The following is a 27576-nucleotide window of genomic DNA, read 5'->3' on the forward strand; positions in this document are numbered from 1 at the left end:
CAAGGAGGAAAGTAACAACCACCATCATTGCTTCCGTCACCAAGAGGAGGGGAGTACGATGGGGGGAGGTCAATACAAAACAGCATCAGGGATCAGCACTGAAGGCAATGTGGACAGCAGCTGCATCCCCCCATAAAGACATACACCCCCCACCAGCGTGGACAGCAGAAGCCTCCTCCCCACCCCCCCAGTGTGGATGGCAGCTGCATCCCCCCACACAGACATACACCCCAACACCAGTCATTGTAGATGACTATCTACACAGCGTGAATGGCAGCCGCATTCCCAGCTATATCTCCCCGTTCCTCTCCAGTGTGGACAACAAACACCCCCCACCCAAAATTCCCACCCCCAGCCGCCTCCCCCCGCACCCTCAGTGTGGACGGCAGCCGCCTCCCCCCGCACCCTCAGTGTGGACGGCAGCCGCCTCCCCCCGCACCCTCAGTGTGGACGGCAGCCTCCTTCCCCGCTCCCTCAGTGTGCATGGCAGCCTCCTCCCCCAGCACCCTCAGTATGGACGGCACCCTCCTGCACCCCTCTAAGTGCGGACAGCAGCCCTATCACCCCAACAGTGCAGATGGCAGCCTCCTCTCTCCACCAACCCGTGTGGGCAACAGTGGCCACAGCCGAACCACTCTCACCCCATATGTGGGCCACAGCAGCCAATCCTGTGTGCATTACGGTGTGAACTCCTATGCTAGAAAATCCTTATTATAAAATATAAAGTGCACCTCCAATGACCCTGGCTGCCTGTAGTCACCACTAGGGGCAGTGTATTGTACGTGGTTTTACAATTGAGATGAATGTGAATGAAGTATGGGGTTAGCTCCCTCTAGTGGTGGCTGCCAGCAGCCAAAATATCATTTAGCCCAAGTGTGAGAATTTGGAACGGTGCATGAGAAAAATGGAGACCTGTTCAGTCAAAGAACAAAACACAAAACCAAAGATCGGTTCTGTTTTAAAAAAATCTCTTTCCAGACAGAAATCCGCTCCTCCTCCTGCACAGCAGCTCTGAAGCAGAGCACGATCGATGATAGCACCAAACAAGAAGGTAAGGAAGGATCATGCAGAAACCCTCATCCGTGCGGCGGCGATGACTGACCGTTCTCGGCTGTCGGCAGGAGAGCAGCCATTCTCCAGAGGTTAGCTCCGCACCCAAGCTAGAAGCAGCGGGGGGAATCAGGAGGCAGCACTCCATGCCGTTAGTGGAGGATATGGGGTGCACCGGGTGCAGGGAAGAAAAGATTCAGGTTTCCAAACACACAATCAAACCGTGATTAGTGTGTGGCGTCGGCGGACCGGTGCCAGCACTGCTGCAGCAAGGGTTAATCACAACTGCATGCCAGAACAAAGCAGAGGCTTTTATTTTTTTGGTTCAACTTACGTATGGCGGGAAATGCATGCCATTCTGTTTTATGGGTCATCGAGACGGACAGTTATATACAATGCAATAACACAAGATTAGAACACAAACTTACACAAAACGAGGCACACATTGATAATGAAGGTGCGGGGGGCCGGAAACATCGGAACACGCCAGCCTATGCCGCAAAGATACATACCCCTCACACTAAATCCTTCCAGAAACAGCGCCACACTTGTCCATAGGTTGTGTCCGGTACTGCATCTCCGCTCCACCCACAGCGATACCATAAACCACCTATGGAGAAGCGTGGCCCCCATTCTGAAAGAAAACCACCATGTTTGTCTAATCCTTCTCTATACACATTTAAAGGGGGTGTCGTTATATATATTATATTATATAATATATATATATATATATATATATATATATATATATATATATATATATATATATATATATATATATATATATATATATATACATATACATATACATACATATACACAATTTGCCTTCTATAGCCTTTCCTGGCTGCAGAATGAGTCAACTGAGAATCTGTCAGTGAGTTCATTCTGACATGGAGCTTTGCTGAGCTTTACCTTCCTTTCTTGGCTGATTTATCATAGAGAGAAAAAAAAAAAAAAAAAAAAAAAGAAATATAAATGTAATAAAATATGCTAATAAAAATAATAAAATATAGCAAAAAAAATAAATTTTATGAAAAAATATAAAAAACTATTAGAAAATTTATTATTAATAATAATACTACATTAGTATAAAAAAAATCACAACAAAAAAATATAAATATTATATAGGGAAAAATAAATTTAATAAAAATATAAATTAAAATAAAATGTATTAATACATTGGTAAACATAATAAATTATTCATGATAAACATAAAAAAATCATAAATGAAGGGAATTTTGTTACTTACCGTAAATTCCTTTTCTTCTAGCTCCTATTGGGAGACCCAGACGATTGGTGTATAGCTACTGCCTCCGGAGGCCACACAAAGCATTACACTAAAAAGTGTAAGGCCCCTCCCCTTCTGGCTATACACCCCCCGTGGGATCACGGGATGCTCAGTTTTAGTGCTAAAGCAAGAAGGAGGAAAGCCAATAACTGGTTTAAACAAATTCACTCCGAAGTAACATCGGAGAACTGAAAACCGTTCAACATGAACAACATGTGTATCCAAAAAAATCCAAAAATCCCGAAGGACAACAGGGCGGGTGCTGGGTCTCCCAATAGGAGCTAGAAGAAAAGGAATTTACGGTAAGTAACAAAATTCCCTTCTTCTTCGGCGCTCCATTGGGAGACCCAGACGATTGGGACGTCCAAAAGCAGTCCCTGGGTGGGTAAAGAAATACCTCATGTTAGAGCTGCCAGACAGCCCTCTCCTATGGGGAGGCAACTGCCGCCTGCAGGACTCTTCTACCTAGGCTGGCGTCCGCCGAAGCATAGGTATGCACCTGATAATGTTTGGTGAAAGTGTGCAGACTCGACCAGGTAGCTGCCTGGCACACCTGTTGAGCCGTAGCCTGGTGTCGTAATGCCCAGGACGCACCCACGGCTCTGGTTGAGTGGGCTTTTAGCCCTGAAGGAACCGGAAGCCCAGCAGAACGGTAGGCTTCAAGAATTGGTTCTTTGATCCATCGAGCCAGGGTGGCTTTGGAAGCCTGCGACCCTTTGCGCTTACCAGCGACAAGGACAAAGAGTGCATCCGAGCGGCGCAGGGGCGCCGTGCGGGAAATGTAGATTCTGAGTGCTCTCACCAGATCTAACAAATGTAAATCCTTCTCATACCGATGAACTGCATGAGGACAAAAGGAAGGCAAGGAGATATCCTGATTTAGATGAAAAGAGGATACCACCTTAGGGAGAAACTCCTGAATGGGGCGCAGCACTACCTTGTCCTGGTGGAAGACCAGGAAAGGAGCCTTGGATGACAGCGCTGCTAGCTCAGACACTCTCCGAAGAGAGGTGACCGCTACCAGAAAAGCCACTTTCTGTGATAGTCGAGAAAGTGAAACATCCCTCAGAGGCTCGAAGGGCGGCTTCTGGAGGGCAACTAGTACCCTGTTCAGATCCCATGGATCTAACGGCCGCTTGTACGGGGGTACGATATGACAAACCCCCTGCAGGAACGTGCGCACCTTAGAAAGTCGTGCTAGACGCTTCTGAAAAAAAACGGATAGCGCCGAGACTTGCCCTTTAAGGGAGCCGAGCGACAAACCTTTTTCTAACCCAGATTGCAGGAAAGAAAGAAAAGTAGGCAATGCAAATGGCCAGGGAGACACTCCCTGAGCAGAGCACCAGGATAAGAATATCCTCCACGTTCTGTGGTAGATCTTAGCGGACGTGGGCTTCCTAGCCTGTCTCATGGTGGCAACGACCCCTTGGGATAATCCTGAAGACGCTAGGATCCAGGACTCAATGGCCACACAGTCAGGTTCAGGGCCGCAGAATTCCGATGCAAAAACGGCCCTTGGGACAGTAAGTCTGGTCGGTCTGGTAGTGCCCACGGTTGGCCGACCGTGAGATGCCACAGATCCGGGTACCACGACCTCCTCGGCCAGTCTGGGGCGACGAGTATGACGCGACCGCAATCGGATCTGATCTTGCGTAGCACTCTGGGCAAGAGTGCCAGAGGTGGAAACACATAAGGGAGCCGGAACTGCGACCAATCTTGCACTAAGGCGTCTGCCGCCAGAGCTCTTTGATCGCGAGACCGCGCTATGAAGGTCGGGACCTTGTTGTTGTGCCGAGACGCCATTAGGTCGACGTCCGGCACCCCCCAGCGACGGCAGATTTCCTGAAACACGTCCGGGTGAAGGGACCATTCCCCTGCGTCCATGCCCTGGCGACTGAGGAAGTCTGCTTCCCAGTTTTCTACGCCCGGGATGTGAACTGCTGATATGGTGGAAGCTCTGTCCTCCACCCACATCAGAATCCGCCGGACTTCTTGGAAGGCTTGCCGACTGCGTGTCCCTCCTTGGTGGTTGATGTATGCCACCGCTGTGGAGTTGTCCGACTGAATTCGGATCTGCTTTCCTGCCAGCCACTGCTGGAAGGCTAGTAGGGCCAGATACACTGCCCTGATTTCCAGAACATTGATCTGAAGAGTGGACTCCTGCTGAGTCCACGTACCCTGAGCCCTGTGGTGGAGAAAAACTGCTCCCCACCCTGACAGACTCGCGTCTGTCGTGACTACTGCCCAGGATGGGGGTAGAAAGGATCTTCCCTGTGATAATGAGGTGGAAAGAAGCCACCATTGCAGAGAGTCCTTGGCCGTCTGGGACAGGGAAACTTTCCTGTCCAGGGACGTTGTCTTCCCGTCCCATTGGCGGAGAATGTCCCACTGAAGTGGGCGCAGATGAAACTGCGCAAACGGGACTGCCTCCATTGCTGCCACCATCTTCCCTAGGAAGTGCATGAGGCGCCTTAAGGGGTGCGACTGACCATGAAGGAGAGACTGCACCCCTGTCTGTAGTGACCGCTGCTTGTCCAGCGGAAGCTTCACTATCGCTGAGAGAGTATGAAACTCCATGCCAAGATACGTTAGTGATTGGGTCGGTGACAGATTGGACTTGGAAAAGTTGATGATCCACCCGAAAGTCTGGAGAGTCTCCAGCGCAACATTCAGGCTGAGTTGGCATGCCTCTTGAGAGGGTGCTTTTACAAGCAGATCGTCTAAATAAGGGATCACCGAGTGTCCCTGAGAGTGCAAGATTGCCACCACTGCCGCCATGACCTTGGTGAAAACCCGTGGGGCTGTCGCCAGACCAAATGGCAGAGCTACGAATTGAAGATGGTCGTCTCCTATCACGAAACGCAGAAAGCGTTGGTGCTCTGGAGCAATCGGCACGTGGAGATAAGCATCTTTGATGTCTATCGATGCAAGGAAATCTCCTTGAGACATTGAGGCAATGACGGAGCGAAGGGATTCCATCCGGAACCGCCTGGCGTTCACATGCTTGTTGAGCAGTTTTAGGTCCAGAACAGGACGGAATGAGCCGTCCTTTTTTGGCACCACAAAGAGATTGGAGTAAAAACCTTGCCCTTGTTCCTGAAGAGGAACAGGGATCACCACTCCTTCTGCTCTTAGAGAGCCCACCGCCTGCAGAAGGGCGTCTGCTCGGTCGGGATGTGGGGAGGTTCTGAAGAACCGAGGCGGAGGACGAGAAGTGAACTCTATCCTGTACCCGTGAGACAAAATGTCTGTTACCCACCGGTCCTTGACCTGTGGCAGCCAAATGTCGCAAAAGCGGGAGAGCCTGCCACCGACCGAGGATGCGGAGAGAGGAGGCCGAAAGTCATGAGGCAGCCGGCTTGGAAGCGGTTCCTCCGGTTGCTTTCTTGGGGCGTGAGTGAGCCCGCCAGGCATCTGAGCTCCTTTGCTCTTTCTGAGTCCCTTTGGACGAGGAGAATTGGGGCTTGCCCGAGCCTCGAAAGGACCGAAACCTCGACTGCCACTTCCTCTGTTGAGGTTTGCTTGATCTGGGCTGGGGTAAGAAGGAGTCCTTACCCTTGGACTGTTTAATGATTTCAGCCAATTGCTCACCAAACAGTCTGTCTCCAGATAATGGCAAGCTGGTTAAACATTTCTTGGAAGCAGAATCTGCCTTCCATTCCTTTAACCACAAGGCTCTGCGCAAAACTACAGAGTTGGCAGACGCCATTGCGGTACGGCTCGTAGAGTCCAGTACCGCATTAATAGCGTAGGTCGCAAACGCAGACATTTGCGTAGTTAAGGACGCCACTCGCGGCACTGCTGGACGTATGATAGAGTCCACCTGTGCCAGACCAGCTGAAATAGCTTGGGGTGCCCACACGGCCGCGAATGCTGGAGCAAACGACGCGCCGATAGCTTCATAGACAGATTTCAACCAAAGGTCCATCTGTCTGTCATTGGCATCTTTAAGTGAAGCCCCATCCTCCACTGCAACTATGGATCTAGCCGCAAGCCTGGATATTGGGGGATCCACCTTTGGACACTGGGTCCAGCGTTTGACCACGTCAGGGGGAAAGGGATAACGTGTATCCTTAAAACGTTTGGAGAAACGCTTGTCTGGAGAAGCATGATGTTTCTGGACTGATTCTCTGAAGTCAGAGTGGTCCAGAAAAGTACTCAATTTACGCTTGGGATACCGGAAATGGAACTTCTCCTGCTGTGCAGCTGCCTCCTCTGCTGAAGGGGCTGGGGGAGAAATATCCAACAGTCTATTGATGGCCGCTATAAGGTCATTTACCATAGCGTCACCATCAGGGGTATCTAGATTGAGAGCGGTGTCAGGATTAGATTCCTGATCATCCATCTCTGTCTCTTCTTCTCGCTGAGACCCTGACCAGTGAGATGACGTCGAGGGTCTTTCCCAGCGAGCCCGCTTAGGCTGCCTGGGACTGTCATCCGAGTCAGAGTCTTCAGCCTGTGATGCCTGGGACCCCCTTGAATTACGGATTAGTTCCAACTGGGGGGGACCGGGGAGCATAGACACAGCAGTGTCCATGGTCTGAGTAACTGGCCTGGACTGCAAGGTCTCCAGGATTTTTGTCATAGTCACAGACATCTTAGCAAAAACTGCAAATTCTGTCCCCGTCACAGGGGCAGGGTTCACAGGCGTCTCTGCCTGGGCCACTACTACCATAGACTCTGGCTGCCGAAGTGGCACAGGGATTGAACATTGCACACAATGGGGGTCACTGGAACCTGCCGGTAGATTAGCCCCACATGCGGCACAAGCAGTGCATACCGCCTTTGCCTTGGCACCCTTGCGTTTTGCGGATGACATGTTGTTGTCTCCTCAGAGCAATATAGGGTATAAGCCAAGAAGCGACTGTACAGTGCAATATAAAATGTAAATGGTACAGGGAAAAAGTGCACCAAATAACACTGTGGCACTAGTGGGGCCAGCACTTATGTGCAGCTTACCGCCCGCAAAAACGCGGGTGTGTGGTCGCCAGAGCCCCTTGTCTGAGTCCCCCAGAGCCTGCGTCCGTTCTCCAGCCAGACTGCATGCAGGAATGGCTGCCGGCGTCCTGTGGAGATGGGCGGGCCCTGGGCGTGTTGAGACCGAGAGCGGGAAACATGCGTCCCCACTGTGCCCAGTGAGAGGGCTGGAGTATGTAAATAAGACTCCAGCCCTCGGCGCTGCTATAGAACAGCGTCACTCCCTTTCCCTGAGTGACAGGGTGGGGGCGGGAACGAAGCAGAGCTAGGCCGCAAAAGCCGGGGACTAGATTTATGAGCGCTGCCGCCGTAAAAGCGCGGTCAGCGCGAGTCCCCGGCGCACTACAAGTCCCAGCCGCGCCGCCGCTCCCGGAGCGGCCGGCGCGGTAGTTCCCAACACAAAGTCACTCAGCTAAGCTGTAGTGACTCTAACCCCAGCACGCAGCGCTACTGTCCCCGGCGCACTAACACACCCAGCAAGTCTGGAGTGTGCGTGCCTGTCTGTGCGGGGACACAGAGTACCTGACTGTTGCAGGGCCATGTCCCTGACGGTACTCAGCTCCTCCAGCAGGTTCTCTGGGTCTGTGGATGGAGCCCGGCCTCAGGGTTTGGGGGCCGGTAAGATCCCACTTCCACAGAGCCCCTCAGGGGGATGGGGAAGGAAAGCAGCATGTGGGCTCCAGCCTCCGTACCCGCAATGGGTACCTCAACCTTACAAACCGCAAGTGGGGTGAGAAGGGAGCATGCTGGGGGCCCTATATGGGCCCTCTTTTCTTCCATCCGATATAGTCAGCAGCTACTGCTGACTAAACAGTGGAGCTGTGCATGGATGTGTGCCTCCTTCGCACAAAGCTTGAAAACTGAGCATCCCGTGATCCCACGGGGGGTGTATAGCCAGAAGGGGAGGGGCCTTACACTTTTTAGTGTAATGCTTTGTGTGGCCTCCGGAGGCAGTAGCTATACACCCAATCGTCTGGGTCTCCCAATGGAGCGCCGAAGAAATAAATAATTAAAAAAATATAAATAATATAATTATATAAAAAAAATAATAAAATAATATAAAATAATAATAATAATAATAATAATAATAATAATAATAATAATACTACAAAATAGAAAACCTGTAAAAAGCCAAACTGTGCAATATTTTTAATGAAAGCCCAAATGCAAAAATCATTTTTAGCCACAAATACATGCCCTTTAATTTGCCCTACTGATATAAAGGGAGCGGCTCTAGTAATGGGTATAAAAGGCAATGTGAAAATATACATCTAATGTGAACCTACCCCTTTAAGGGCTTACCATCATTCTGCAGCTCACTGATTGACCACATATGTTATCTCGCTGCAGTCTGTGAGATTATTGTGCGCCACAGACAGAATGGTTGCGGACAGAAAAATGCTGTGTCAAATGGGTAATCCGCAGCGTCACACAATAATTGTTCCTGTTACACCCAGTGGACGCTCCGTCTGACTAATCCTTTATACTATTCTTCAGGCAACTGCCTAAAAGTTTCCAAACAGCAGGGCCAAACTTTTACACAGTCAGACAACTTGCCTAATAGTCACTAAACTCATGTGCGGTGTTGAATTTTCACCAATCATTGTTTTCTGATACAGGGAATAAAAATCTCTGCAGAGTCATAGAATTAAAAAAAAAAAAAAAAAAAAGATAACATTGTGGCTACCGGCGGCCATCACTAGGGGGAGCCGAGTGCATCCTATCGAGTACACTGTGTGACCAGTATGCTGTGAGCTCCCTCTAGTGGTGGGTGCAGGTAGACAGCATGTGAATATTTGCCATGCATTACTATGCTGGGGATTGGGGACTATGGTTTAGTAAAACAGATTAAATATATTAATTTTGGTTTAAAAACAAAAAATGGTGATCAGGGGTTGAGGATCGCTTTACAATATCAATAGTAAACCCAATGCTGCTGCTTACCAGAGTTGCAGGGTTCCAGGTGGTGGTCGGGGCCACTTTCGGCTGCCAATTGGTCCCTCCTGTTAGTCTCTTTTCTCCAGGCTGACTCCAGTGAACATCACTAAAATGATACAACTTCGATCAATGCAGTCTTCAAGATGACGGACCACCCATAAAATAAAGGCGCTTAGCCCTTTCAAAGCCCCTCGCGCGTACTTACTTTCTTGTTGTCCCGTTCCCGATACCCAGATCTAAGAGAGAAACAGAAGGGAATGAAATCTAATGGCTGACGAGAGACACTACAACCCCCGTCATCCATACTCACTGCCCACGAGGTTGGCCAGGGAGGAGTCCAAGTCGTCCGACACCAGTTTGCCCGGGGGGATTTTGGAAGATGCGATGCTCTGGTTTTGGAAAGCTACGGTCGGTCTCAGCAGGCCTCCCATGTCATCGAACCCTGAACACCAGGACAGAGAAGGCGCCTTGTAATGATGTACGGAAATAAAGATTAAAAGTTCGGAAACTTTCTAATATTTTGTGCGCCACTTCTGGTTAAATAACAGGGATCGCTCTGATTGCAGACGCTGGCTGCGTAATACAGCCGTCTCCTGCCGAGAATGGAGCGAACTCAGCTGCGACAGGAGGACATTGCCTTCGAGACGTCTTCTCATTTAACCCTTAACCCCTTCACGACAGGCCGCTTTTTCGCTTTCCGTTTTTTTTTTTCGCCATTCTTTTTCTGAGAGACGTAACTTTTTTATATTTCAGTCAATATGGTCATGTGAGGGCTCATTTTTTGCGGAACAAGCTGTACTTTTAAATGAAACCATAAGTTTTACCATATAGTGTACTGGAAAACGGCAAACCAATTCCAAATGCAGAAAAATTGCAAAAAGAAGGGAATTTTGTTACTTACCGTAAATTCCTTTTCTTCTAGCTCCTATTGGGAGACCCAGACGATTGGGTGTATAGCACTGCCTCCGGAGGCCACACAAAGCATTACACTAAAAAGTGTAAGGCCCCTCCCCTTCTGGCTATACACCCCCCGTGGGATCACGGGCTGCTCAGTTTTAGTGCTAAAGCAAGAAGGAGGAAAGCCAATAACTGGTTTAAACAAATTCACTCCGAAGTAACATCGGAGAACTGAAAACCATTCAACATGAACAACATGTGTACCCGAAAAACAACCAAAAATCCCGAAGGACAACAGGGCGGGTGCTGGGTCTCCCAATAGGAGCTAGAAGAAAAGGAATTTACGGTAAGTAACAAAATTCCCTTCTTCTTCGTCGCTCCATTGGGAGACCCAGACGATTGGGACGTCCAAAAGCAGTCCCTGGGTGGGTAAAAGAATACCTCATGTTAGAGCTGCAAGACAGCCCTCCCCTACGGGGAGGCAACTGCCGCCTGCAGGACTCTTCTACCTAGGCTGGCGTCCGCCGAAGCATAGGTATGCACCTGATAATGTTTGGTGAAAGTGTGCAGACTCGACCAGGTAGCTGCCTGGCACACCTGTTGAGCCGTAGCCTGGTGTCGTAATGCCCAGGACGCACCCACGGCTCTGGTTGAGTGGGCCTTCAGCCCTGATGGAACCGGAAGCCCAGCAACACGGTAGGCTTCAAGAATTGGTTCTTTGATCCATCGAGCCAGGGTGGCTTTGGAAGCCTGCGACCCTTTGCGCTTACCAGCGACAAGGACAAAGAGTGCATCCGAGCGGCGCAGGGGCGCCGTGCGGGAAATGCAGATTCTGAGTGCTCTCACCAGATCTAACAAATGTAAATCCTTTTCATACCGATGAACTGGATGCGGATAAAAGGAAGGCAAGGAGATATCCTGATTAAGATGAAAAGAGGATACCACCTTAGTGAGAAACTCCTGAATGGGGCGGAGCACTACCTTGTCCTGGTGGAACACCAGGAAGGGAGCCTTGGATGACAGCGCTGCTAGTTCAGACACTCTCCGAAGAGACGTGACCGCTACCAGAAAGGCCACTTTCTGTGAGAGTCGAGAAAGTGAAACATCCCTCAGAGGCTCGAAGGGCGGCTTCTGGAGAGCAACAAGGACCTTGTTTAGATCCCCCGGATCTAACGGCCGCCTTTACGGAGGGACGATATGACAAACCCCCTGCAGGAACGTGCGCACCTGAGAAAGTCGTGCTAGACGCTTCTGAAAAAACACGGATAGTGCCGAGACGTGCCCTTTAAGGGAGCCGAGCGACAAGCCCTTTTCCAACCCAGATTGCAGGAAGGTAAGAAAGACAGGGAACGCGAATGGCCAGGGGGATACTCCTTGTGCAGAGCACCAGGATAAAAAAGAAATCTTCCACGTTCTGTGGTAGATCTTAGCAGAAGTGGACTTCCTAGCCTGTCTCATGGTGGCCACGACCCCTTGGGATAATCCTGAAGACGCTAGGATCCAGGACTCCATGGCCACACAGTCAGGTTCAGGGCCGCAGAATTCCGATGGAAAAACGGCCCTTGGGACAGTAAGTCTGGTCGGTCTGGTAGTGCCCACGGTCGGCCGACCGTGAGACGCCACAGATCCGGGAACCACGACCTCCTCGGCCAGTCTGGGACGACGAGGATGGCGCGGCGGCAATCGGAGCGGAGCTTGCGTAGCACTCTGGGCAACAGTGCCAGAGGTGGAAACACATAGGGTAGCTGTAACTGCGACCACTCCTGAACTAAGGCGCCTGCCGCCAGAGCTCTTTGCTCGTGAGACCGCGCCATGAAAAATCGGGACCTTGTTGTTGTGCCGAGACGCCATTAGGTCGACGTCCGGCATCCCCCAGCGGCTACAGCTTTCCTGACACCCTTCTGGGTGCAGAGGCCATTCCCCTGCGTCAATGCCCTGGCGACTGAGGAAGTCTGCTTCCCAATTTTCTACGCCCGGGATGTGAACTGCGGATATGGTGGATGCTCTGTCTTCCACCCCCATCAGAATCCGCCGGATCGCCTGGTAGGCTTGGCGATGCGTGTTCCGGCTTGGTGGGTGATGTATGCCACCGCTGTGGAATTGTCCGACTGAATTCGGATCTGTTTTCCTTCCAGCCACTGCTGGACGGCTTGCAGGGCAAGATACACTGCCCAGATTTCCAGAACATTGATCTGAAGGATGGACTCCTCTGAAGAGAGTCCTTGACCGTCTGAGAAGGGGGACGTTCCTGTCTAGGGACGTCGACTCCCCAACCCATTGGCAAAGCATGTCCTATTGAAGTGGACGCAGATGAAAACTGCGCGAAAGTGACTGCCTCTGCATGAGGCGTCCTAAGGGGTGTGACTGGCCTTGAAGGAGAGACTGCACCCCCGTCTATAGTGAACGCTGCTTGTCCAGCGGAAGCTTCACTATCACTGAGGGAGTGTGAAACTCCCTGCCCCGATATGTCCGCGATTGGGTCGGTGCCCGATTTAACCTTGAAAAGTTGATGATCCACCCGAAACTCTGGAGAGTCTCCAGCGCCACGTTCAGGCTGTGTTGGCATGCCTCTTGAGAGGGTGCCTTGACCAGTGGATCGTCCCAGTAAGGATCACAGAGTGACCCTGAGAGTGCAGGACTGCTCCCACTGCTGCCCTGAACTTGGTGAAAACCCGTAGGGCTGTCGCCAGACCAAAGGGCAGGGCTACGAACTGAAGATACTCGTCTTCAATAACGAAACGTGGCAAACGCTGGTGCTCTGGAGCAATCGGCACGTGGGGATAAGCATCCTGATGTCTATTGATGCTAGGAAATCTCCTTGAGATATTGAGGCAATGACGGAGCGGAGGGTTTCACCCGGAACCGTCTGGCCTTCACGAGCTTGGTGAGCAGTTTTAGGTCGAGAACGGAACGGAAAGAGCCATCCTTTTTTGGCACCCCAATCAGATTGGAGGAAAAACCGTGTCTTGTTCCTGAAGAGGAACAGGGATTACCACTCCTTCTCGGGGGGGGGGGGGGGGGGGGGGGAGAGTTCTGAAGAATCGAGCCGGAGGACGAGAACAGAACTCTATCCTGTACACTGGAGACACAATGTCTCTCACCCACCGGTCTGTGACCTGTGACAGCTAAATGTCGCCAAGCGGGAGAGTCTGCCACCAACCGCGGATGCGGAGAGAGAGAGTTGAAAGTCATGAGGAGACCGCCTCTGTAGCGTTTCCTCCGGCTGCCTTCCTTGGGCGTGATTGAGCCCGACCGGAATCTGAGCCCCTCTGAGCCTTTTGAGCCCTTTTGGACGAGGACAATTGGGACCTGCCCGAGCCTGGGAAGGACCGAAACCTCGACTGTCCCTCCAGGACAGCATTAATAGGGTAAGTCGCAATGCAGACATTGCGAGGGTAAGGACACCACCTGCGGCACAGATGTACATGTGCTCAAGACCAGCTGCGCAAGACCAGCTGAAAAGCTTAGAGTGCCCATACGGCTGCGAATGCCGGAGCAACCGACCCGCTGATAGCTTCACAGACAGATTTCAACCAGAGGTCCATCTGTCTGTCAATGGCATCTTTAAGTGAAGTCCCATCTCCACTGCAACTATGGATCTAGCCGCAAGCCTGGAGGTTGGGGGGATCCACCTTTGGACCCTGGGTCTAGCGCTTGACCCCGTCAGGGGGAAAGGGATAACGTGTATCCTCAATACGTTTGGAGAAACGCTTATCTGGTAAGCGTGGTGTTTCTGAACTGCTTCTCTGAAGTCAGCGTGGCCAGAAAAGTACTCAATATACGCATGAGATACTGAAAAAGGATTTCTCCTGCTGTGAAGCTGACTCCTCCACTGGGGGAGCTGAGGGAGAAATATCCAACATTCCATTGATGGACGCTATAAGATCATTCACTATGGCGTCACCATCCGGTGTATCCGGAATGAGAGCGGTGTCAGGATCAAAGCCCTGATCAGCTACGTCTGCCTCATCATACAGAGAGCCCTCCAGTGATGAAGCCAAGTGCCGCACCCAGCGAGCTCGCTTATGCTGTCTGGGACTGTGTCCGTGTCAGAGCCTTCACCCTGGAATGCCCGAGACCCCCCCCGGAGCACTGATTATGTTCCAAATGAGGGTGGCCCGGTAGCTTAATCAAGATTGCCCATGGCCTGTCTGGACTGCAAAGTCTCTATCCCAGGACAATCTATCAGCCGAAACTGCAACTCCGTCCCTGTCCCTGGACAGGGTTCACAGGTGGTTCCTTTGGCCACCTCTAGTAGAGACCCCGGCTGACCCAGTGCTACAGGGTAGCATTGCCCACAATGGGGTCAGTGTAACCTGCCGGTGGAACAGTATCACGTGCAGTAAAAACAGCATAGAAAGCCTCTGTTGCATTTTTGCTGCTGTATTCTAGCTATCTAGGAGACTATAGCCAAGAATAGCGACCGTACAGTGCAATGTATAGCATACAAGCATAAGTACAAATGAACACTTCAGCACATGCAATACAAGCAGCATAGAAAGCCTGTGCCTTGGCACCCTTGCTTTTTTGCTGCTGTTGTCCAGCCATCTAGGATAGTATATAGCCAAGAATAGCGACCGTACAGTGCAAAGTATAGCGTACAAGCATAAGTACAAATGAACACTTCAGCACATGCAATACAAGCAGCATTGAAAGCCTGTGCCTTGGCACCCTTGCTTTTTTTTTTTTTTGCTGCTGTTGTCCAGCCATCTAGGATAGTATATAGCCAAGAATAGCGACCGTACAGTGCAATGTATAGCATACAAGCATAAGTACAAATGAACACTGCAGCACATGCAATACAAGCAGCCTAGAAAGCCTGTGCCTTGGCACCCTTGCTTTTTTGCTGCTGTTGTCCAGCCATCTAGGATAGTATATAGCCAAGAGTAGCGACCGTACAGTGCAAAGTATAGCGTACAAGCATAAGTACAAATGAACACTTCAGCACATGCAGTACAAGCAGCATAGAAAGCCTGTGCCTTAGCACCCTTGCTTTTTTGCTGCTGTTATCTCGCCATCTAGGAGGGCATATAGCCAAAAATAGCGACCTACAGTGCAGTGTATAGCATACAGGCATAAAATACAAATGGACACTTCGGTATTTAGTGGGGTCAGCACTTCAGGTGCTGCTTACCGCCCGCCTATAACGCGGGTGTGTGGTCGCCAGAGCCCTGTGACTGGTTGCCCAGAGCTTGTCTCCGTTCCCCAGCTCGGACTGCGTGCAGTAATGGCTGCCGGCGTCCTGTGAAGAGGGGCGGGCCGTGGGCGTGCCCCAGACAAGAGCGGGAAACTGGCTACCCACTGTGTCCAGTGAGGGGGCTGGAGAATGCAAAGCAGACTCTAGCCCTCTGCGCTGACTGTGTGTACAGCGTCCCGCCTCTCCCCTGACTGGCAGGGCTGGGGGCGGGAACGAAACGAAAACTAGGCCGCAAAGCCGGGGACTCGAGTAATAAGCGCGGCCGTCCTTGTGCACGGCCAGCGCGGAAGTCCCCGGCGCACCACAAGTCCCAGCCGCGCCACAGTGTAAAAAACACTCAGCAGCGGCCGGCGCGGCAGTTCCCAACACATAAATTCACTCAGCAAAGCTGCAGTGAATAATAGCACGAGCGCTCCGCGCTGTTGCCCCCGGCGCACAAACACTCCCAGCAATGTTGGTGTGTGTGTGCGCGCTCGCCCGGGGACACAGAGTACCTTAATGTAGCAGGGCCCTGTCCCTGACGATACTCAGCTCCATATCCAGCAGGTTCTCTGGGTCTGTGGATGGAGCCCGGTCTCAGTGCCTGGAGACCGGTAAGATCCCACTTCCCTCAGAGCCCTCAGGGGGATGGGGAAGGAAAACAGCATGTGGGCTCCAGCCTCCGTACCCGCAATGGGTACCTCAACCTTAACAAACACCCGACAAAGAAGGGAATTTTGTTACTTACCGTAAATTCCTTTTCTTCTAGCTCCTATTGGGAGACCCAGACGATTGGGTGTATAGCTACTGCCTCCGGAGGCCACACAAAGCATTACACTAAAAAGTGTAAGGCCCCTCCCCTTCTGGCTATACACCCCCAGTGGGATCACTGGCTCACCAGTTTTAGTGCAAAAGCAAGAAGGAGGAAAGCCAATAACTGGTTTAAACAAATTCACTCCGAAGTAACATCGGAGAACTGAAAACCATTCAACATGAACAACATGTGGACCCGAAAAACCAACCCAAAAATCCCGAAGGACAACAGGGCGGGTGCTGGGTCTCCCAATAGGAGCTAGAAGAAAAGGAATTTACGGTAAGTAACAAAATTCCCTTCTTCGGCGCTCCATTGGGAGACCCAGACGATTGGGACGTCCAAAAGCTGTCCCTGGGTGGGTAAAGAAATACCTCATGTTAGAGCTGCAAAGACAGCCCTCCCCTACGGGGAGGCAACTGCCGCCTGCAGGACTCTTCTACCTAGGCTGGTGTCCGCCGAAGCATAGGTATGCACCTGATAATGTTTGGTGAAAGTGTGCAGACTCGACCAGGTAGCTGCCTGGCACACCTGTTGAGCCGTAGCCTGGTGTCGTAATGCCCAAGACGCACCCACGGCTCTGGTAGAATGGGCCTTCAGCCCTGATGGAACCGGAAGCTCAGGAGAACGGTAGGCTTCAAGAATTGGTTCCTTGATCCATCGAGCCAGGGTGGCTTTGGAAGCCTGCGACCCTTTGCGCTGACCAGCGACAAGTATAAAGAGTGCATCCGAGCGGCGCAGGGGCGCCGTGCGGGAAAAGTAGATTCTGAGCGCTCTCATCAGATCCAACAAATGCAAATCCAATTCATATCGATGAACTGGATGAGGACAAAAGGAAGGTAAGGAGATATCCTGACTGAGATGAAAGGGGGATACCACCTTAGGGAGAAACCCCGGAATCAGGCGCAGCACTACCTTGTCTTGGTGAAACACCAGGAAAGGAGCTTTGGATGACCGCGCTGCTAGCTCGGACACTCTCTGAAGAGACGTGACCGTTACCAAAAAAGCCACTTTCTGTGACAGTCGAGAAAGTGAAAAAACATCCCTCAGAGGCCCTAAGGGCGGCTCCTGGAGAGCAATAAGTACCCTGTGCAGATCACATGGGTCTAACGGCCTCTTGTACGGAGGGACAATGCGACCAACCCCCTGCAGGAACGTGCGTACCTGAGGAAGTCGTACTATGCGATTCTGAAAGAATACAGACAGCGCTGGGACTCGTCCGTTAAGGGAGCCGAGCGACAAACCTTTTCCCAAACCAGATTGCAGGAAGGAAGGAAAAGTAGGCAATGCAAATGTCCAGGGAGACACTCCCTGAGCAGAGCGCTAAGAGAAGAATATCTTCCACGGCTTGTGGTAGATCTTGGCAGACGTCAGCTGCCTAGCCCGTCTCATGGTGGCAATGACGACTTGAGATAATCCTGAAGATGCTAGGATCTCGGACTCGATGGCCACACAGCCAGGATCAGGGCCGTAGAATTCAGTGGAAAAAACGGCCCTTGGGACAGTAAGTCTGGCCGGTCTGAGGGTGCCCACGGTTGGCCGACCTTGAGATGCCACAGATCCGGGAACCACGACCTCCTCGGCCAGTCTGGGACGACGAGGATGGCGCGGCGGCAAGCGGAGCTAAGCTTGCGTAGCACTCTGGGCAACAGTGCCAGAGGTAGAACACATAGGGTAGCTGGAACTGCGACCAATCCTGAACTAGGGCGCCTGCCGCCAGAGCACTTTGCTCGGGAGACCGCGCCATGAAAATCGGGACCTTGTTGTTGTGCCGAGACGCCATTAGGTCGACGTCCGGCATCCCCCAACGGCTACAGATTTCCTGACACCATTCTGGGTGCAGAGGCCATTCCCCTGCGTCCATACCCAGGCGACTGAGGAAGTCTGCTTCCCAATTTCCTACGCCCGGGATGTGAACTGCGGATATGGTGGATGCTCTGTCCTCCACCCACATCAGAATCCGCCGGATTGCCTGGTAGGCTTGGCGATGCGTGTTCCGCCTTGGTGGGCGATGTCTGCCACCGCTGTGGAATTGTCCGACTGAATTCGGATCTGTTTTCCTTCCAGCCACTGCTGGAAGGCTTGTAGGGCAAGATACACTGCCCAGATTTCCAGAACATTGATCTGAAGGATGGACTCCTTGACCGTCTGAGAAGGGAAACGTTCCTGTCTAGGGACGTCGACTCCCCAACCCATTGGCAAAGCATGTCCCATTGAAGTGGACGCAGATGAAACTGCGCGAAAGTGACTGCCTCTGCATGAGACGTCTTAAGGGGTGTGACTGGCCTTGAAGGAGAGACTGCACCCCCGTCTGTAGTGAACGCTGCTTGTCCAGCGGAAGCTTCACTACCGCTGAGAGAGTGCGAAACTCCATGCCCAGATATGTCGGCGATTGGGTCGGTGCCCGATGCAACCTTGAAAAGTTGATGATCCACCCGAAACTCTGGAGAGTCTCCAGCGCCACGTTCAGGCTGCGTTGGCATGCCTCTTGAGAGGGTGCCTTGACAAGTGGATCGTCCCAGTAAGGATCACAGAGTGACCCTGAGAGTGCAAGACTGCTCCCACTGCTGCCCTGAACTTGGTGAAAACCCATAGGGCTGTCGCCAGACTAAAGGGCAGGGCTACGAACTGAAGATACTCGTCTTCAATAACTAAAACGTAGCAAACGTTGGTGCTCTGGAGCAATCGGCACGTGGAGATAAGCATCCTGATGTCTATTGATGCTAGGAAATCTCCTTGCGACATTGAGGCAATGACGGAGCGGAGGGTTACATCCGGAATCGCCTGGCCTTCACGTGCTTGGTGAGCAGTGTTAGGTCCAGAACGGAACGGAAAGAGCCACCCCTGTTTTTGGCACCCCAATCAGATTGGAGGAAAAAACCATGTCTTGTTCCTGAAGAAGAACAGGGATTACCACTTCTTCTGCCTGCAGAAGAGCAACGGCTCGGTGGGGCCTGTGGCAGTTAAATGTCCCCAAGCGGGAGATTCTGCCACCAACCGCGGATGCGGAGAGAGAGAGCTTACAGTCATGAGGAGACCGCCTTGGTAGCGGTTCCTCCTGCTGCCGTCCTTGGGCGTGATTGAGCCCGGCCGGAATCTGAGCCCCTCTGAGCCTTTTGAGCCCTTTTTGGACGAGGACAATTGGGACCTGCCCGAGCCTGGGAAGGACCAACCTCGACTGTCGCTCCAGGACAGCATTACTAGGGTAAGTCGCAATGCAGACATTGCGAGGTTAAGGACACCACCTGCGGCACAGATGTACATGTGCTCAAGACCAGCTGCGCAAGCGCAGCTGAAATAGGTTAGAGTGCCCATACGGCTGCGAATGCCGGAGCAACCGACACGCTGATAGCTTCACAGACAGATTTCAACCAGAGGTCCATCTGTCTGTCAACGGCATCTTTAAGTGAAGTCCCATCTTCACTGCAACTATGGATCTAGCCGCAAGCCTGGAGATTGGGGGATCCACCTTTGGACCCTGGGTCTAGCGCTTTACCACGTCAGGTGAAAGGGATAACGTGTATCCTTAAAACGTTTGGAGAAAACGCTTATCTGGTAAGCGTGGTGTTTCTGAACTGCTTCTCTGAAGTCAGCGCCAGAAAAATACGCAATATACGCATGAGTACTGAAAAAGGATTTCTCCTGCTGTGAAGCTGACCCCTCCAATGGGGGAGCTGAGGGAGAAATATCCAACATTCCATTGATGGACGCTATAAGATCATTCACTATGGCGTCACCATCCGGTGTATCCGGATTGAGAGCGGTGTCAGGACCAAAGCCCTGATCAGCTACGTCTGCCTCATCATACAGAGAGTCCTCCTGCTGGCACCTTGACCAGTGATGAAGCCGAGCGCCGCACCCAGCGAGCTAGCTTAGGCTGTCTGGGACTGCCGTCCGTGTCAGAGCCTTCACCCTGGAATGCCTGGGACCCCCCCGGAGCACTGATTACGTTCCAGATGAGGGTGGCCAGGGAGCATTAATCAAGATTGCCCATGGCCTGTCTGGACTGCAAAGTCTCTATCCCATGACAATCCATCAGCCGAAACTGCAACTCCGTCCCTGTCCCTGGACAGGGTTCACGGATGGTTCCTTTGGCCACCTCTAGTAGATACCCCTGCCGGTGGAACAGTATCACATGCAGGAAAAACAGCATAGGAAGCCTTATTGCTTTTTTGCTGCTGTATTCAATCCATCCCTGCAATGTATAGCATACAAGCATAAACACTGCAGCACATGCAATACAAGCAGCATAGAAAGCCTGTGCCTTGGCACTCTTGCTTTTTTGCTGCTGTTGTCCAGCCATCTAGGAGAATATAGCCCAGAGTAGCGACCGTACAGTGCAATGTATAGCATACAAGCATCAGTACAAATGAACACTTCAGCACCTGTAATACAAGCAGCCTATAAAGCCTGTGCCTTGGCACCCATGCTTTTTTGCTGCTGCTGTCCAGCCCTCTAGGAGAATATAGCCAAGAGTAGCGACCGTACAGTGCAATGTATAACATACAAGCATAAGTACAAATGAACACTTCAGCACATGCAATACAAGCAGCCTAGAAAACCTGTGCCTTAGCACCCTTGCTTTTTTGCTGCTGTTATCTCGCCATCTAGGAGGGCATATAGCCAAAGATAGCGACCTACAGTGCAGTGTATAGCATACAAGCATCAAATACAAATGGACACTTCGGTATTTAGTGGGGTCAGCACTTCAGGTGCTGCTTACCGCCCGCCTATAACGCGGGTATGTGGTCGCCAGAGCCCTGTGTTGGTTGCCCAGAGCATGTCTCCGTTCCCCATCTCGGACTGCGTGCAGGAATGGCTGCCGGCGTCCTTCTCCAGCTCGTGTGACGAGGGGCGGGCCGTGGGCGTGCCCCAGACAAGAGTGGGAAACTGGCGTCCCACTGTGTCCAGTGAAGGGGGCTGGAGAATGCAAAGCAGACTCCAGCCCTCTGCGCTGACTGTGTGTACAGCGTCCCGCCTCTCCCCTGACTGGCAGGGCTGGAGGCGGGAACGAAACGAAAACTAGGCCGCAAAGCCACAAGTCCCAGCCGCGCCACAATGTAAAAAACACCCAGCAGCGGCCGGCGCGGCAGTTCCCAATACATAAATTCACTCAGCTAAGCTGCAGTGAATAATAGCACGAGCGCACCGCGCTGTTACCCCCGGCGCACTAACACTCCCAGCAATGCTGGTGTGTGTGTGCGCGCTTGCCCGGGGACACAGAGTACCTTAATGTAGCAGGGCCCTGTCCCTGACGATACTCAGCTCCATATCCAGCAGGTTCTCTGGGTCTGTGGATGGAGCCCGGTCTCAGTGCCTGGAGACCTGTAAGATCCCACTTCGCCCAGAGCCCTGAGGGGGGATGGGGAAGGAAAACAGCATGTGGGCTCCAGCCTCCGTACCCGCAATGGGTACCTCAACCTTACAAACCGCAAGTGGGGTGAGAAGGGAGCATGCTGGGGGCCCCATATGGGCCCACTTTTCTTCCATCCGACATAGTCAGCAGCTGCTGCTGACTAAAAACAGTGGAGCTATGCGTGGATGTCTGACCTCCTTCGCACAAAGCAGAAAACTGGTGAGCCAGTGATCCCACTGGGGGTGTATAGCCAGAAGGGGAGGGGCCTTACACTTTTTAGTGTAATGCTTTGTGTGGCCTCTGGAGGCAGTAGCTATACACCAATCGTCTGGGTCTCCCAATGGAGCGCCGAAGAAAGTGGGGTGAGAAGGGAGCATGCTGGGGGCCCCATATGGGCCCACTTTTCTTCCAACCGACATAGTCAGCAGCTGCTGCTGACTAAAAACAGTGGAGCTATGCGTGGATGTCTGACCTCCTTCGCACAAAGCTTGAAAACTGAGCAGCCCGTGATCCCACGGGGGGTGTATACCCAGAAGGGGAGGGGCCTTACACTTTTTAGTGTAATGCTTTGTGTGGCCTCCGGAGGCAGTGCTATACACCCAATCGTCTGGGTCTCCCAATGGAGCGACGAAGAAAAGTGCGATAGCACTATTGTTTTTGAGATATTTTATTCACTGTGTTCACTATATGGTAAAACTGATGTGTGGGTGTGATGCCTGAGGTCAGTGTAAGTTCGTAGACACCAAACATGTATAGGTTTACTTTTATATAAGGGATTAAAAAAAAAAATCGGAAGTTCAACCGAAAAAAGTGGCGCAGGTTTTACGCCATATTCCGTGACCCGTAGCGTTCTCATTTTTCGGGATCTCTGGCTCAGTGACTGCTTATTTTTTGCGTCTCGAGCTCACGTTTTTAACGGTACCATTTTTGCGCAGATGCTACGTTTTGATCGCCTCTTATAGCATTTTGCGCAAAAGTTGTGGCGACAAAAAACGTCGTTTTTCGCGTTTGGAATTTTTTTGCCGCTACGCCGTATACTGATCAGATTAATTGATTTTATATTTTGATAGATCGGGCGTTTCTGAACGTGGCGATACCAAATGTGTGTATATTTTTTTTAACCCTTTAATTTTCAATGGGGCGAATGGGGGGTGATTTGAACTTTTAGGTTTTTGTTTTTTTTAAACTTTTTTTTTTATTTTACTAGTTCCCCTAGGGGGCTATTGCGATCAGCAATCCGATCGCTCTGCACTATCTGCTGATCACAGCTATACAGCTGTAAACAGCAGATACGCTCTCTTTCTCTTTTGCTGTGCCGCTGGCACAGCGAAAGTGAAAGCAATTCATGTGTAGTACAGGAGTCATCACATGACCCTGTGCTACCATGACAACTAACGGAAGTCACGTGATTCCGGTATCGGGCGGTAAGCAAAGTTTTACCGCAATCGCGCTCCTAATGGCGCTGTCACATATTGACAGCGCCATTTAAGGGGTTAAACGGCACGAGCAGATAGCGATTCTGCTCGTGCCTAGCAGGCAAACATCTCAGCTGTGAAAATCAGCTGAGATATGTGCCGATCGCGGCATGCTGCTGCCGGCAGACCGCGGGCAGTAACGTTATGACCGCTAGGACGTAATTTTACGGCCCGCGGTCGTTAAGGGGTTAATCGACTTATGAGGTATATGTCCATCACGGGTTGTCGCCCTGCCTTTGATGCTGGCTCGCACTCCGAGCCCGCATCTTTCCCCACATATGAAGGTTGAATCATTCAGCTTTCAGCCGTGCGTGGACGCAAATATTAACCTGGTTAAATGCTGCTGTTAATCTGACAGTGGCATTTAACTGACAGGGGTGTGCGCTCTTCTGAACCGTCATCAGATCGATCGTGGGACGCCGATGAGCGGTCATAAAAGCTTGGGTCTGCCGAAGACTCCCGTGTCGGTCAACGCAGTCTGTGGCTGGTATTCATAGGAAACGGGTTTCTTCTATATACAGCAATGCTATGGTATTACTGTATATACAAGTGAGATCATTGCAGGTTCATGTCTCCTAAAAGGACTATTAAATAGTGAAAAATAAAAAAAAAGCTTTAAAAAAATACAATAAAAAATATAAAAAAGTAAAAAAATTACCACCCTTTCAACATTAAAAAAAAATAAATTTAAAAATGTAAACACATTTGGTATCGCTGTGTTCTTAAAAGTCCTTTTACACTAATAAATGAATCCGATTGGTTAACAGCGTAACAAGGAAAAAAATGTAATTAAAAAAAAAAAAAGAAGGGAATTTTGTTACTTACCGTAAATTCCTTTTCTTCTAGCTCCTATTGGGAGACCCAGACGATTGGGTGTATAGCTACTGCCTCCGGAGGCCACACAAAGCATTACACTAAAAAGTGTAAGGCCCCTCCCCTTCTGGCTATACACCCCCCGTGGGATCACGGGCTGCTCAGTTTTAGTGCTAAAGCAAGAAGGAGGAAAGCCAATGAAGGGAATTTTGTTACTTACCGTAAATTCCTTTTCTTCTAGCTCTTATTGGGAGACCCAGACGATTGGGGTATAGCTACTGCCCTCCGGAGGCCACACAAAGCACTACACCAAAAGTGCAAGGCCCCTCCCCTTCTGGCTATACCCCCCCGTGGTATCACGGGTACTCCAGTTTTAGTGCCAAAGCAAGAAGGAGGAAGCCAACAACTGGTTTAAACAAATTAACTCCGAGTAACATCGGAGAACTGAAAAACCGTTCAACATGAACAACATGTGTACCCGCAAACAGCAAAAACAATCCCGAAGGACAACAGGGCGGGTGCTGGGTCTCCCAATAAGAGCTAGAAGAAAAGGAATTTACGGTAAGTAACAAAATTCCCTTCTTCTTCAGCGCTCTATTGGGAGACCCAGACGATTGGGACGTCCAAAAGCTGTCCCTGGGTGGGTAAAGAAATACCTCATGATAGAGCTGCAAAACAGCCCCCCCCTACGGGGATGTCACTGCCGCCTGCAGGACTCTTCTACCTAAGCTGGCATCCGCCGAAGCATAGGTATGCACCTGATAATGCTTGGTGAAAGTGTGCAGACTCGACCAGGTAGCTGCCTGACACACCTGTTGAGCCGAAGCCTGGTGCCGAAATGCCCAGGACGCACCCACGGCTCTGGTTGAGTGGGCTTTTAGCCCTGAAGGAACCGGAAGCCCAGCAGAACGGTAGGCCTCTATAATTGGTTCTTTGATCCATCGAGCCAAGGTGGCTTTAGAAGCCTGCAACCCCTTGCGCGGACCGGCGACAAGGACAAAAAGTGCATCGGAACGGCGCATGGGCGCCGTGCGGGAAATGTAGATCCTGAGTGCTCTCACCAGATCTAGCAAACGCAAGTCCTTTTCATACCGGTGAACCGGATGAGGATAAAAGGAAGGCAAGGATATATCCTGATTAAGATGAAACGAGGATACGACCTTAGGGAGAAACTCCGGAATGGGGCGCAGCACTACCTTGTCCTGGTGGAACACCAAGAAGGGAGCCTTGGATGACAGAGCTGCCAGCTCAGACACTCGCCGAAGCGATGTGATCGCAACAAGAAACGCCACTTTCTGTGACAGGCGAGAAAAAGAAACTTCTTTGAGAGGCTCGAAAGGCGGCTTCTGGAGAGCCACTAGTACTCTGTTCAGATCCCATGGATCCAACGGCCGCTTGTACGGGGGCACAATATGACAGACCCCCTGCAGGAACGTGCGCACCTTAGGAAGACGTGCTAGACGCTTCTGAAAAAACACGGATAGTGCCGAGACTTGCCCTTTAAGGGAGCTGAGCGACAAGCCCTTTTCCAACCCTGATTGCAGGAAAGACAGAAAAGTGGGCAATGCAAATGGCCAGGGAGACACTCCCTGAGCAGAGCACCAGGTTAAGAAAATCTTCCACGTTCTGTGGTAGATCTTAGCAGAAGTTGACTTCCTAGCTTGTCTCATTGTGGCTACCACTCCCTGGGATAAGCCTGTTGACGATAGGATCCAGGACTCAATGGCCACACAGTCAGGTTCAGGGCCGCAGAATTCTGATGGAAAAACGGCCCTTGAGACAGCAGGTCTGGACGGTCTGGAAGTGACCACGGTCGGCCGACCGTGAGATGCCACAGATCCGGATACCACGATCTCCTCGGCCAGTCTGGGGCGACGAGTATGATGCGGCTGCAATCGGATCTGATCTTGCGTAGTACTCTGGGCAAGAGTGCCAGAGGCGGGAATACATATGGGAGGCGGAACTGCGACCAATCTTGCACCAAGGCGTCTGCCGCCAGAGCTCTTTGATCGCGCGACCGCGCCATGAATGCCGGGACCTTGTTGTTGTGCCGAGACGCCATTAGGTCGACGTCCGGCACCCCCCAGCGGCGACAGATTTCTTGAAACACGTCCGGGTGAAGGGACCATTCCCCTGCGTCCATACCCTGGCGACTGAGGAAGTCTGCTTCCCAGTTTTCTACGCCTGGGATGTGAACCGCGGAGATGGTGGATGCTGTGTCCTCCACCCAATTCAGAATGCGCCGGACTTCCTGAAAGGCTTGCCGGCTGCGCGTCCCTCCTTGGTGGTTGATGTATGCCACCGCTGTGGAGTTGTCCGACTGGATTCGGATCTGCTTTCCTTCCAGCCACTGTTGAAAGGCTAGTAGGGCAAGATACACTGCCCTGATTTCCAGAACATTGATCTGAAGGGTGGACTCTTGCGGAGTCCACGTCCCCTGAGCCCTGTGGTGTAGAAACACTGCTCCCCACCCCGACAGACTCGCATCTGTCGTGACCACTGCCCAGGATGGGGGCAGGAAGGATCTTCCCTGAGACAATGAGGTGGGAAGGAGCCACCATTGTAGAGAGTCCTTGGCCGTCTGGGAAAGAGAGACTTTCCTGTCTAGGGAAGTCGTCTTCCCGTCCCATTGGCGGAGAATGTCCCATTGAAGTGGACGCAGATGAAACTGCGCAAAGGGAACTGCTTCCATGGCTGCCACCATCTTCCCTAGGAAGTGCATGAGGCGCCGTAAGGGGTGCGACTGGCCCTGAAGGAGAGATTGCACCCCTGTCTGTAGGGACCGCTGCTTGTTTAGCGGAAGCTTCACTCTCGCTGCTCGAGTATGGAACTCCATGCCAAGATACGTTAGTGACTGTGTCGGTGACAGATTTGACTTTGGAAAGTTGATGATCCATCCAAAAGTCTGGAGAGTCTCCAGCGTAGCCTGTAGACTGAGTTGGCATGCCTCTTGAGAGGGTGCCTTGACAAGTAGATCGTCTAGGTAAGGGATCACCGAGTGTCCCTGAGAGTGCAAGACTGCTACCACCGCCGCCATGACCTTGGTGAAGACCCGGGGGGCTGTCGCCAGACCGAATGGCAGAGCTGCGAACTGAAGATGGTCGTCTCCTATCACAAAACGTAGAAAACGTTGATGTTCTGTAGCAATTGGCACGTGGAGATAAGCATCTTTGATGTCTATTGAGGCAAGGAAGTCTCCTTGAGACATTGAGGCAATGACAGAACGGAGGGTTTCCATCCGGAACCGTCTGGCGTGCACATGTTTGTTGAGCAGTTTTAGGTCCAGAACAGGACGGAACGAGCCGTCCTTTTTTGGCACCACAAAGAGATTGGAGTAAAACCCTCTCCCTTGTTCCTGAGACGGTACAGGAACCACTACTCCTTCCGCTCTTAGGGAGTCCACCGCCTGCCGCAGGACATCTTGCCATAGTTACAGACATATTAACCGCAAAAACTGCAAAGTCTGTCCCTGACACCGGTGCAGGACTTACAGGCGTCTCAGCCTGGGTCACTAACTCTCCTGACTCCGGCTGGCGAAGCAGCACCGGATCTGAGCATTGCACACAATGGGGGTCCTTGGAGCCTGCTGGTAGAGCAGCCCCACATGCAGCACACGCAGTGCACACAGCCCTAGCCTTGGCAGCTTTGCGTCTTGTGGATGACATGTTGCTGCCTCCTCAGAGCGATCTGGGGTATTCAGCCAGGAAGCGACCTCACAGTGCAAGAAATCAATAAATATCTATGTCCAGTGACACAATACACTAACATACACTGAGGCACTAGAGGGGCCAG

General features: G+C 51.6%; 1 protein-coding gene across 9 annotated transcripts in view; it reads right to left on the reverse strand.

The window, feature by feature from the left end:
• PICALM (phosphatidylinositol binding clathrin assembly protein) overlaps positions 1-27576 on the reverse strand; it is a 141266-nt gene that overhangs the window by 33020 nt on the left and 80670 nt on the right. For 6 of the 9 annotated variants that reach the window (XM_075337547.1, XM_075337546.1, XM_075337545.1 and 3 more), the window contains 4 exons: positions 9567-9698; positions 9462-9492; positions 9263-9362; positions 1385-1408 (listed from right to left, as the gene is read on the reverse strand). In XM_075337547.1, the coding sequence (XP_075193662.1) occupies positions 1385-1408; positions 9263-9362; positions 9462-9492; positions 9567-9698 (287 nt within the window). The remainder of the gene's footprint in view (positions 1-1384; positions 1409-9262; positions 9363-9461; positions 9493-9566; positions 9699-27576) is intronic. The other 3 variants (XM_075337552.1, XM_075337551.1, XM_075337548.1) reach the window with 1 other exon arrangement.

This window comes from Anomaloglossus baeobatrachus, chromosome 2 (assembly GCF_048569485.1).
Source record: "Anomaloglossus baeobatrachus isolate aAnoBae1 chromosome 2, aAnoBae1.hap1, whole genome shotgun sequence".
NCBI lineage: Eukaryota > Metazoa > Chordata > Amphibia > Anura > Aromobatidae > Anomaloglossus > Anomaloglossus baeobatrachus.